The sequence below is a fragment of the Macaca thibetana genome, chromosome 1 (assembly GCF_024542745.1).
Source record: "Macaca thibetana thibetana isolate TM-01 chromosome 1, ASM2454274v1, whole genome shotgun sequence".
Lineage (NCBI taxonomy): Eukaryota > Metazoa > Chordata > Mammalia > Primates > Cercopithecidae > Macaca > Macaca thibetana.
In genome coordinates, this window is record NC_065578.1 from 165753797 (window position 1) to 165766735 (window position 12939).

The window sequence follows — 12939 nt, forward strand, 5'->3', positions numbered from 1 at the left end:
TAGTTTTGAGCGTTTCTTTTGGAGTTGATTTCCAGTTGTATTTCACTGTCATCTGATAAGATACTTGATATGATTTTGATTTTCTTAAATTTATTGAAACTTGTTTTTTGGCAGCCTATCATATGGTCTATCTTAGAGAATGCTCCATGTGCTTATGAGACGAATGTATATTCTGCAGTTGTTGGGAAAAATGTTCTGTAAATATCTGTTAAGTCCATTTGTTCTAGGGTGTAGTTTAAGTCTATTGTTTCTTTGTTGACCTTCTGTCTTGATGATCTGTCTAGTGCTGTCAGTGGAGTATTGAAGTTCCTCACTAACACTGTGTTGCTGTCTATCTCATTTCTTAGGCCTAGTAGTAATTGTTTTATAAAATCTGCGAGCTCCAGTGTTAGGTGCATATAAATTTAGGATTGTAATATCTTCCTCTTGGACTAACCCTTTTATTATTATATAATGTCCTTCTTTGTCTTCTATTATTGTTGTTGCTGTAAAGTCTGTTTTATCTGGTATAAGAATAGCTACTCCTGCCTGCTTTTGGTTTCTATTTGCATAAAATATCTTTTTCTACCCCCTTAGGTTTATGTGAGTCCTCATGTAAGTCTCTTGAAGGTAAGTCTCTTTAAGACAGCAGATATTTGGTTAGTGTTTTTTTAAAAAAAAAATTATTCTGCTATTCTGTATCTTTTAAGTGGAGCATTTAGGCCATGTACATTTGATGCTAATATTAAGATGTGAGGTACTGTTCTATTCATCGTATTAGTTTTTAACTAGATACTTTGCTTTTCTTCATTGTGTTATTGCTTTATAGACTCTGTGAGATATCTGCTTTAGGAGGTTCTATTTTGGTGTACATTGAGGTTTTGTTTCTAGATTTAAAACTCCTTTTAGCATTTCTTGTAGTGTTGGTTTGGTAGTGGTGAATTATGTCAGTATTTGTTTGTCTCAAAAACACTTTTTCTCTCCTTCAGTTATGAACCTTAGTTTTACAAGATTCTTAGGATACAAGATTCTGATGGTTATTTTGTTTAAGGATGCTAAAGATAGGACCCTTGTGTCTTCTGGCTTATAAGGTTTCTGTCGAGAAACTTGCTGTTAGTCTAATAGGTTTGCCTTTATAAGTTACTTGATGCTTTTGTCTCACAACTCTTAAGATTCTACTCTTTATCTTTATTTTAGATAGCCTGATGACTATGGGCCTTGGTGGTGATCTTCTGAATTTCCCAGGAGTTCTTTGAGCTTCTTGTATTCGGAAGTCTAGATCTCTAGCAAGGCCAGGATAGTTTTTCTCAATTATTCTCTCAAATAAGTTTTCCAAACTTTTAGACTTCTCTTCTCCCTCAGGAACACCAGTTATTCTTAGGTTTAGCCATTTTACATAATCCCGTATTTCTTGGAGACTTTGTTAGTTTGTTTTCTTTGTCTTTGTCTGATTGGGTTAATTTGAAGGCCTTGACTTCAAGTTCTGAAATTCTTTCTTCTATTTGTTCTAGTCTATTGTTGAAACTTTCCCCTGCATTTTTTTTTCCATATGTGTGTCTTTCATTTCCAGAAGTTCCATTTTTTTTTTTAATTTATGATATCTATTTCTCTGGAAGATTTTTCTTCATATCTTAGATTGTTTTTAAAATTTCTTTAAGTTAGTTTTCACCTTTCTCTGGTACCTCCTTGAGTAGCTTAATAGTCGACCTGTTGAATTCTTTATCTGGCACTTCAGAGATTTCTTCTTGGTTTTTCTGGGGAGCCAGTATGATCTTTTGGGGGATGTTATAGAATCCTGTTTTGTCATATTACCAGAATTACTTCTTGGGTTCTTTCTCTTTTGGGTAGACTATTTCTTCCAATTGTTCTTGAATTTATTTTTTATTTGACAGACTGTTTTTTCTTTTTAATTTCTATTTTTCCCTCTTAAAGATCTGACTTTAGCTTGCATTTTATTTTAGCCTAATTTGATTCTTGGTGCTTTTAGGGATGAAGACTATATATGAGTTCCTTAGTTATAGAGTCTTTGTGCACCCACTTTTCCAGATCCTGAGTATGGTAGTTACGTACTTAGTATGTGGGCAAGTTCACTGTCTCCTATGGGGTTGGAAATGGCAGGGATTTCTTGAAACTCATCTCATTCTCTCATAATGTACACTTTATTTATTTAATTTTTCCCTGGTATTTTATTTACTGAGTTGATAATTAAGGCTTCAAGCCAATAGGGGCAGTATCCCTGGGTAGGCACTGCTTGTAGGTAAGGTAGGTGGGTAGATGTAATACCCAATGGTGGGCAGAAGTCCCAGCCTTGATGAAGGTGGCTGGGGGAGCTCTCAATTAGATGTGCTGAGGTTTTATCAGGGTGAATGGTGGGAGCTACCTCAGCTCCCCTGCTAGGCCTGCAGGAAAGCTATCCACCTCATAGTCTCACTCCTGCCCCAGTATACTGGCTCTTCAGATCAGAAAGTCACCTCTTTTCCTCTATAGAAATGTTGATATTTCAAGTAGGGAGGGATTGTGACTCTGCCTCTTGTGCGGGCCTGAATCTGTGGAGTGCTCCTTCCGTGGAGCTGTAATAAACTTGAATTGTTCCAGAAAGGCTGTCTATAAGTGCATCCATGCTGTGTTCCCATGTGAGAAGCCCCAGATGTGACTGTAGTGGTCTTCTGGGGGGAACAAGGACCCTTCTCCAAGACCATTCATGATCACAGAGGCTGCCTGCCTGTTGTGGTGGACGTACGCACTTTCCCTACTGCTCCCAGTGCTGCAGTTGTGTCTCTCTTATAAGAAACTTCCAACCAGCAGAAAGATCTAGGACTCAAGCCCTACTGTTCAGACTTTTTTCTCCCACAGTACCCTTTGGAAGTATTCCCTTCATGTGGTGCTCTCTCCCTTAGCTTAGGAATGGGACTTCTTGAGAGGCAGACTGCAGTGATTGTTATTGCTCTTCTGGGTCTAGCCACCCAGTGTGGCTACCAGACTCCAGACTGGTGCTGGGGAATGTCTGCAAAGGATCCAGTGATAGGACCTGTCTTCAAGTCTCCCAGCAGTGGGCAGCACCCACTCTGATGGCATCACAGGGGATTCAGACAGATTGTGAGAATCCTTGGTTGTAGACAGGCTTAGTGAGCTGGCTCTCTCAAATGCTGGTTACACTAGTAGTGAAATTGTCACATAGATGAAGGACCTCTGGTTAGTTAGGGTGTTTCAGGCAGTGGTGTTAGCTGAGATCATGCAGCCATTTTCTCCTTCCTGGGAACAGTATTATTCTGTCAAGAGGTATTGTAAATGTGAGTTTGTTGGCCTTCAGTCAGGAGGTTGCACTTGCAAGACAGGACCAGCTGCATTAGTAGCAGTGGGATTTGAGCTTGCCCTAAGTTGTCCAGGGGAAGTATTCTGGTTTCTCAGGCAACGGGTGCGGCCATAAAGCTCCCAGAAGTTTATGTCCTTTGTCTTAAACTACCAGGGCAAGTGGAGAAATATTGCCAGTTGTGGGCAGGGTTAGGTGGATCTGAGCTCAGACTTCTCTTGGGCAGGGTCTGCCATGGCCACTGTGGAGATGGGGGTGGTTCTTATGCTGCTGGGGTAGTGTTCCAAAGGGGATATATGTACTTGTTTTAAAATCTGATTTTTGTGTCCCAGATATGTTTGAATGATTCAAAAACTTGTGTTTTGAACAGTCTTAGGTGGGATAAGCAAGTGCTAAAAACCTTCAAGGTCTGGGCATCTTTGAAATTGTCAGCAAAAGAAGGATTTTGCTGACACCAGTTTCAAAGAAGCTAGTCAAGGTTAAAGGAGGGGACTGACTCTAAAGAGAGCATCAAATTCCCATAGAATTTTTAATTTTTTTTGAGATGGAGTCTCGCTCTGTCACCCAGGCTGGAGTGCAGTAGCGCAATCTTGGCTCATTGCAACCTCTGCCTCCCAGCTTCAAGTGATTCTTCTGCCTCAGCCTCCCGAGTAGTTGGGACTACAGGTGTGTGCCACCATAACCAGCTAATTTTTGTATTTTTAGTAGAGACGGGGTTTCACCATGTTGACCAGGATGGTCTCGATCTCTTGACCTCATGATCCACCCGCCTCAGCCTCCCAAAGTACTGGGATTTTAGGCGTAAGCCACCGCGCTCGACCCCTGTAGTATTTAATTTAACCTCAGTGATCTCATACATGAGAGAATGTGAGAGTTGCAGAATTTAGGAGAGATGCCCAGAGGTCACAAGTTAGCTTAGTTTGCTTCCTAGTTTTAGATGGAAAAGGTAGCAAAAAAATAATTAAGACATAAAGTTTAAACTCAAAACAGAAAAATCAATGCTGAAAAATAAATAGCACTGAGAAAGAAAAAGTTAGATCATACTTCCTCTTCGCAAGTCGCAAAGGCCAATAATGCTGAAATAAGAGAAAGTGAACTGGGTCGACTGACACTGATCCAGAGAAAATAGCTGAAGCTGCCCGAGGCTGTTTACACTAAGATGGCAGGGCTTTTGTTGCTAGACAGATTTTCACTGTCCACATCCCTATGTAGGCCTCTAATTAGAGTTAAGTGATGCTTACCTATCTGGTAGAATCCTGGCCTAGCCAGGTTCTTGTCTGTGTGTCCTGAGATTGGACCATCCTTAGGAACAGGTGGAGAGCTTTGCTTGAATTCTCCAAGGGAGTAGGGAATGTACTTGGAAAGGGTGGTCTGGAATGGAGGGAGGCCTCTGAGGAGATGCAAGTGTGACAGTAGCAGTGGCCTAGTCTCCCACTAAACTCAGGGTTGCAGGAGTTGTGTTATCCTACAGTTGCTCCCTGGTGATTAAGAAGGGGCACTCTGAGATCCAGGTTGGGTGAAGGGAGCAATGCTAAGTTGTGCAGATGTTACTGGCCTAGGAGAGTTGATACGACGCAAGAGGACATCCTCACCACCCTTGTCCAGCAGTGCCCTCTGAAAGTCAGCCTGATGAGAATAGGAGTGGCTGATGGAAACTGCTGCAGGCCACCATCACAGCCTGGATGACTTACCAGTGCTGCCATTCCTGACAAGAACAGATACTTACAGAAGTCAGCTCATCACAAGACACTAAAGAGACTTCAATATTTAAAAATTTTCACTCTTCTCCAACATAAGTTACCCTTTTGACACCTTTTGAGTCTTTTATAATAATCTCATCTCTAGACTAATAACCCTTAAGGGCAGATGTTAATCTACTGAAATGCTTTCAGAAGGTCACTAGAACTCTGAAAGTTCACTGGAACTCTAGTAAATATAAACAAATTTGATTTTTTCAGTAGGGTGTGTGTTTGGCCAGTTTCTTCAAGGGAGAAGTGGAAGAATTAATTTGTATTTCATTTTAAATGATTTAAGTTACCCTCTGTCAGTTTGGATGACGACATTACATTTTACTCTCTAATTGTGAATGATATTTTCTTCATCCTTTTTTCTCCCATGGTAAGGCCTCTGATTCTATCAACATGATAAATACTAAATAAACTGGCATAATTGGAATCTCTGATTTGGGCCATTAGGTGCTTCAGGTAAACAGTTTATTAAATGGATGATTTTTGCTCTTGTTCAATTTGAGACACTTAAGTCCTATTAGTGCAGATTCAATATTTGAATGAAATTGGTATTTGGCAGTGGAGGGGTGGTGAACTGAAATCCATGTTCTATTCAGATCACCAATCAAGAGGACCGTCTGGCTTCCCTTCTGTTTATTGGAGAACCAATTATCAATGCATTTAAAAAATAATAAATACTTTTAGAAAAATTTGAGCCTGGGTTCATGTCTATATTTTATATGGGATATCTATATTCTGGACCTGGAAAACCTAATGACTTTGGAAACCCAATAAAAGAAAACTTTTATTATGATTTTTAACCTTTAATTAAGGTAAAGTTCAGCTTAACTTAATTTTTCTTTATGCAAAAAATATTTTCAAATTAAACTACTCCAGGTGGTTAGTGCTAGTTATTTATATTTTACAAAAAAAAAAAAAAAAAAAAAAAAAAATCCCCAAGTGATTCAAATGTAGAGCAATTTTTTTATTTAAAGTGGGCATTAGAAAATGGGACTGACCTTGAAAAATAGAGTTTTTGAATGATCTCTGTATGGGAAAGCTAACCTAGAAGTTGTCTTGTGGACCACCTGCCTCATATGGTAAAAGACTTTTGCAACCATACAAAGCTGGATGTTGAGCATGTAGCTGAATAAATTAATTCATGCTGAAGCCAAATCTTTGACATGAAGGATTGAGTCAAAATGGGGTCCAGGAGCTCCTATACTGTAGGGACTTTTCATAACACCTATATTTGCTTCCATTCAGTTTCCCTTATTTCAGCCATGAATGCGCTCAATTTTGAGCCAGGAGCCTCAAGCTGCAAACCATGAGCACCTCTAAAAGATGCTCCACTTCAAACTGAAAGATCTGGATTTGGGAGCAGTTTTCAAGGGGAGATTGTTGCCTCCCATCCTAGGAGACCCTGTGATTGGTGATTAAAGCAGCTGTGCTCAGGCAGGCACTGCCAAATATATTAGACAGATGCTATTCCCAGGTTTCTGGAACCATGTAAAGCAAAGCCTGGGTACCAAATCATAGGATAATCGGTTTAAATGGGAAACATGCATTTTTGTCATCACTATGCACAGCAGTAAAAACTCCACTTTTGCTGAAAGCAGGATGAAACTTGAAAAGTCATATTCACTCCAGATATGCCCCTGCAGAGTATAAAACCAGGTTGAAAGTTGGCTAGCTAATCATTATCAGAAGGATGATTTAAATCAAGATACATGGGCCAATATTTCTTGCTGTTAATGAAAAAAGATGATGGTGATTTTCTATCAAAAGTGGTTTAAGGAGTAACCCTAAAAGGGCCAAGAAAGCCATAATAATAAAGTCATCTCTACAATGTACAACCAAAAAAAAAAAAAAAAAACCCTCTATCATTAGTTGTTTGGAGGTCTGAGAGACCTGAGACCTTTTGATTTATTTCTGACAATTTCATTGAGGACATACAACTGGTGTGTACCATTTATTTTATTCTTACAGATGAATTAAATTCTTTAGTTGGATGGGGCCACCATCATGCGGCAATTCAGAGTTATGGGAATGACATGAAAAAATTATCTTTCTCTGCACAAAACCTGCTTATTTTACAAACACATTATAAATGGGAAGGAGGATAGGAGGAAAGTAGTTACCTATTTGGTTTGTCTGGCAGATAAAGCAGGAGGTGGGAGTGTGGAAACCATTTAAACATGACTGCTGCTTGTCATTTGTCCTACTAACACTTCATCTCATCTGAATAGTAATCATAGATGCTATGGATGCTATGTATTGTGTGCTTACTTGCAGTTAAGCATTTTCCAATAATGTTATCATGATGTGCCAGTGCAATACAGATGTGATTCCCAGTTTTCAGATTAAGCTCAGATCACCTGAATGGGGCATTTCAGAAATTTAAAACTATGTTTCTTTGTCTGCAAAGGCTCGTGAAATGAAGATACAAGTTTCACCCTCAAAGGCTGTTATGAGGTCTAAATGAGACATAATGCATTTAGTGCAGCAAGCTTAAGATAGTCTTGGCCTCTAGCGAGGGCTCAGTAAAGGATCCCTCATTGTTGTTATAGTTATCATTATTATCATTGCTATGATGCCTTCTAGTTCTACCTCTATTCCCTATTACTGTTACTCTTCAATTACTGCAGATAATACTAATTGGTAATGATAATAACAATTATGGCTACACAGGGCCAGACTGTGGGACCATGCCTGTCTCAGTCTCAAATAAGAGGATCTATTAAGCGGTGGTAATTTAGGAATAAAATAGGGGAAGTCTTGACAGCTGATTTAAGTCACAGTCATTTGTTATTTCCTGCTTGTCTTTGCACTCACTGTGACTACAGAAGCCACATGAGAGTCCACTTGAAGGAGGCTTCCTGTCATTCCTTGTAAACTCACACCAGGTGTGTGCCTTTTACATTGGCTACCTTGGGCCAGGGTTCACCCTAGGGCAGGAAGTAGGCCAGCTGTGTCCACTTTACACCATGCCCCAAACACTGCAAACAGCTGCGCTAGAAGGACTATGACCCTCAGCGCCTCCTGGACCTGCATTTGGATTAAATGACTCTTCACCCTTATTTGCCATCCTGAGAGAAATCTGACATATAGGTGTCATATTTTATTCATAATGTACTAGTTATTGTTGCTTTGCAAACAAATACTGTATAGTCCACCAGTTCCCAGAGCAGCAGTTCTAAAAGCAAAGAAATCAGAATCAAAGAAGTACCTCATATTGCCGTATTCCTTAGGTTGCCTCATTGATGTGAATAATTGTGTTTCATTTATCTATTACTATGTAACAAATCACTCTAAACCCTAATGGCTTAAAACAACGTACTGTTTCTCATGATTTTGTGGATTGAGCTGGTGGTTCCTTTGCTGTTCTCATGTGGGTCACTAAGTTAATTGCAACCAGCAGGCACGGTGACTAAGGCCGGGTTCAGCAGGGACACCTGGCTTGGCTGGGACTCTCTTTTGACATGTTATTTTCATTCCAAGCTTCTTCACAGTATGGCAGTCTGAGGGTCGCCTTCCAGGAGAGCGAAAACAGAAGCTGCAAGCCTCTTATGTCTGGCAGAGCACCATTTCCATGGCATTACGTTAGCCACAGCAAATCACAAGGCCAGCCCTGATTCAAAGGGAAGGCAAACAGATTCCTCTTGGTGGGAGGGGTGGCAATGTCACATTGTAAATAAGCATGAGAGGAATTGCTGTGGTGTTTTGTTGTGGTCTTTGAAACCAATCCTAACACAAATTTTGAAAATGCACTCAATTAAAAAGCTGCACCATCATTGATTATGCAGATACTATACTTTTTCACTAAAACAAGGTCTACATTGTTAAAGATAGTTCAGTACAAATACTTCATGGGGCCAATTTGGAAGCATTCTTGATGTTAGATATTGAATATTTAGCTTTTTCAAAGATAAAGAGATCTGGCTTGCTGGGGCAGCCTGTAAATGTCCGTGTACTTGAGTGTCCACATGGAAAGAATCACTCATTTATTCATGCCTGCATGCACTCACTTATCCATGTATTTGGACATACATTCCTATGCAAAGCTCTAAGCTAGATACTGGAATACAGCAAATACTCAGATTAATTAAGCCAATAGAACCATTTTATATCCTGTGATCTTTTTAGTTTGTATGTGTGTGTATGTGTGTGTGTGTGTTTAACTCAGCTACTTATTTTTTCAAGCATGAGCTCTTTCTTTTCTTTTCCATATGAACTTCTATTAAGAAGTTGTATCAAATGAAATGCAAAAATAAATATAGCTCATGGTATACTTCACAGGTAGACACTGGAGACATGCTTCTTCTTGAACTTACACTTAAAGCAATATTGGATATGGATAAAAAAGCCTGAGATTGAGTAAGACATTAGATAGGCTACAGAGCCATGATAGTTTCATGACCAGTGCATCCAGTGACAGCCCACACAAATCTTGGGCACTTTCGGATTTCTCTGGTGGCAGGTACAAATTTGAGCACCATTCATTCATTATTTGTTAATTTATCCAGAAAATAGTTATGGTGTTTTCCCTATGGGTTAGGCCTGTTCTAGGTGAGAGATACTGGAGTAAAAAAAAAAAAAAAAATAGTTCTTATCCTCATATAACCTAAATTCTAGATAGAGAAAATAGAGAACAACGACAACAACAAAATACGCAACCTCTCAGGGGGTGATAAACAGCATGGAAAAAAATAAAGCAGAGTTTAAGGAAATGAGGAGAAACTATCAAAAGAGATGGAGAGGGGATAGACAGTGAGGTTAAGAAGAAAATCAAGATGAAATGGTGTCCCATTGTGTGGAAAATATTTCAAGAGGAGTGACAATTCTTTCAAATGCTTCAGAGAGGTCAGGTAAGCTGAGGACTGAGGACTGGACATTGTGTTTGACCATGTGGAGATTATGGAGCGGTGATGAGAAAAGCCAAATTAGTTTAAGTTCAAGAGAGGATGAGAGAAAAGGAAAGGGAAACCGAAAATACAGAAAACTCCTTTGTAGATGTTTTGCTGAAAAGAGGGGTTGAGGAATGGGGTGGTTACTGGAGGGAGATGAGGGCCACAGGAGATAACTTTTTTATGATAGGAAATATGACAGCATGTTTGGTGCTGATAGGGATGCCTCAGGACAATGGGAAAACTGATGACGTAGAAGAGAAGGGAAGTTGCTGTAATGATATCCTTGAATAGTTGAGATGGATGGATTCTTCTAGACCACTTAAAAATTCATGTCATTAGACATGTTGGGCATATACCCAGAATATATAGGCATCTATTCTTAAAGTTTATTTATATTCTACAAGAGTAGCATGTTTCATATATTTCAAAGCACATATAAAAGTATAACCAGATGCTTTGTAGAAAAAAATATAAAAATAGAAGCCCCAGCATTTTCTCCAAGCACCCCATAGTCTTATACACATTCTCCTTAAAGTGCACACATTTAACTTTGGAGTTCTTACCTTTAGACAATGTCACTGTTTGGCACTGGTTTACCTAAAAGCAGTTGGAAGAAAAGAACTTGATTTTTCGAACTTGAGAATATGAGTTTTCCTCCTGTTTTGATTTCTATCTAGGAAGCATTTTGACTTAACCAACCCTTTTCAAAGAGTAATAATTTTAAAATGTAACCAACTTGAGATGATTTAGTTAAAAGATCTAATTCATAAACAGGTTCTTCAAATGTTCCTAGAGGTTACTTTTGTCACACGTAATGTCACAAAAATGCAAAAAGTACTCAGAAAGGAGAACAACCAGATTTTGATTTTTATTTGTTGCCATTGGGTCACTTTTTTGAACCACAGGTCATTCCCATGGCTTTCTCTGAATCCATGAATGAACGACAAAAGTATACAGGAGTATCCCATCGCTGGTATACAACAATGACCTTTGACCACATGATAGGAGAAGTGAGAAATGTAGCCAATTTTTTATTGTAGTTTCTGTGTAAACATATGGCAGAAACTACAGTTTCTGTGTAAACTGCCATATGTTTACACAGAAACTACAGAAAGTACAGAAACCTAAAATGAAAACTAAAAGTTGTCCCCAGGTTGAAAGGAGGAAAGAGTTTCAGTGATAGACACTGGAGCTTTGCTCAGAAGACTTCATTCTCTGGAAGATGTTTTTGCTAATTATAAGGCTGAAATTACTGGCACAGACTTTTTTCGTGATTGGGTGATATAACATAATAAAACAATGGTGTCGAGTGGAACAACTGTGAAAGTCTTTAAGGTGGTTAAAGGAATCATTCCTGTAGTTCCAGTGTAATCCCGGTTGCAGATTAACATCGTCAGGTATGTCAGAGACCCCTGAAGTACAGTCATCACATTCACAGTGTGTGGATCCCTATCTTGAAGGGACAGAATGCTCTTAAATCAGTCTCTCCATCGCAGGGGGCGGCATCAAGTTCCACATTTCCACTCGGGAGCCCTCCTTCTCCTGACGGCTGGGGCTGTAGGTTCCCTGAGTTGCCCTTTTGTTGGAGGTGACAACAGAAGCAACAATGGCCAGCAAGAGGATCAGTAACAAGGCGAGGGTCACTGAGCCAATAGCGGTGAAAATGTCCGAGATCAAGTCATCTGCCAACTGGAAAGATTGAAATCATTGGGATGCGCATTCTACAGCAAAGGCAAATAAATATTCAGGACAATGGAACTACCCAGGAATGAAGACCAACCAGAGCAAGCTGTTACCACTCAGTACTGTAAAAAGACCAAGGTATTAAAAGAAAGATTTTCTTATTCTCAAATCATTTGCAAGTGATCATATATCTAGCATCTAAAGTCTACAGTCAGAAAATTTGGCATGAAATATCTGCTGTATTTGCTCAGTCTCAATCTCAGTGACTGAGATCATTCACGTAGCAACAAAGGCAAAAGATGAGCCCACATTTATATTTGTAAAATGATTCTAGATCTATAGCCACATATTATTCATGATCTCTTTCCTCCCTTGCCAAAAGTTCTGATTTGGGACTGAAGAAATGGTTGTTTTACAGTTTTGTTTCGTTTGGTTGTTTGGGGAAAGGAAACAAATTAAATTAGTTGGGTCTTGTGGGAAAAATTCTTGAGACAGAGGAGGGACTGTGACACGCTGGTTTCGCCCAGAGGTTTCCACAGGAATCACTGATTCGGATTCGACATGGCAATTGAATGGTTGTAAAGGCGCATGCGCTTAACGCTGACTCCAAGCATCTAGCAACAGAAAGCGGCAGGTAGAGCCCTGTCAAAGGGAGCTGGATCCTGGGCTCTCAAAGTTGGTATTTTTACACAGTGGTTTGATTAATGTTAATCCCGATGTGTTTGCAAAACACTCTTTAGCAAACCCAAACTCTATCAGTTTAACAATGGGTAACATGAAACTGGGACTGAGTTGCATAGAAATATTAAAGACAGAAAGCAATTACTGTTTGAATTTTTAAACTGATTTTTTTCAAAGACGTATTTCTGTCAGAGTAAATCAGGAGAAAACTCTTTTACCTTCTCATTTAGCTTTCTCTAGGACTCATCCCCACGTTACCAAACCAATCTATTACAAATGAAATCTGTTTAACATCCTAGAGAGTTTAAGTATCTTTTCTATCCTTAGTCTCTGCTTTTTGTTCCCTGTGTCTTGGTTTAAATTATTATATAATTAATATAATATTCTAATATCTTCATAGCATTGTCTGGGATCTACTCACAATAAGCCTTGCTCAAATGTGGTTCATTAGTTTGTGCATTCATTCAGCAATACTTATTGACCATTTACTGAGTATTCACTGAGCAAGGAAATGAAAATACCAAGACAAATACAAGTTTGGAATCTGGAGCTCAAATTCTGGAAATAGGAGAAGTGGGAGACACACATGCACACACACACACACACAACCATAATACATTACAGATAGGTGTTATGACGGTGTGATGAA

The 12939-nt window shown here is 39.2% G+C and overlaps 1 protein-coding gene across 4 annotated transcripts in view; it reads right to left on the minus strand.

Moving 5' to 3' along the window:
* Positions 1–10736: 10736 nt before the first annotated feature.
* Positions 10737–12939, minus strand: part of CRB1 (crumbs cell polarity complex component 1) — a 282711-nt gene continuing 280508 nt past the window's right edge. For 2 of the 4 annotated variants that reach the window (XM_050765201.1, XM_050765191.1), the window contains one exon: positions 10739–11615. In XM_050765201.1, the coding sequence (XP_050621158.1) occupies positions 11400–11615 (216 nt within the window). In that variant the 3' untranslated portion in view covers positions 10739–11399. Of the gene's footprint in view, positions 11616–12939 lie in introns of all 4 variants that reach the window. The other 2 variants (XM_050765233.1, XM_050765223.1) reach the window with 2 other exon arrangements.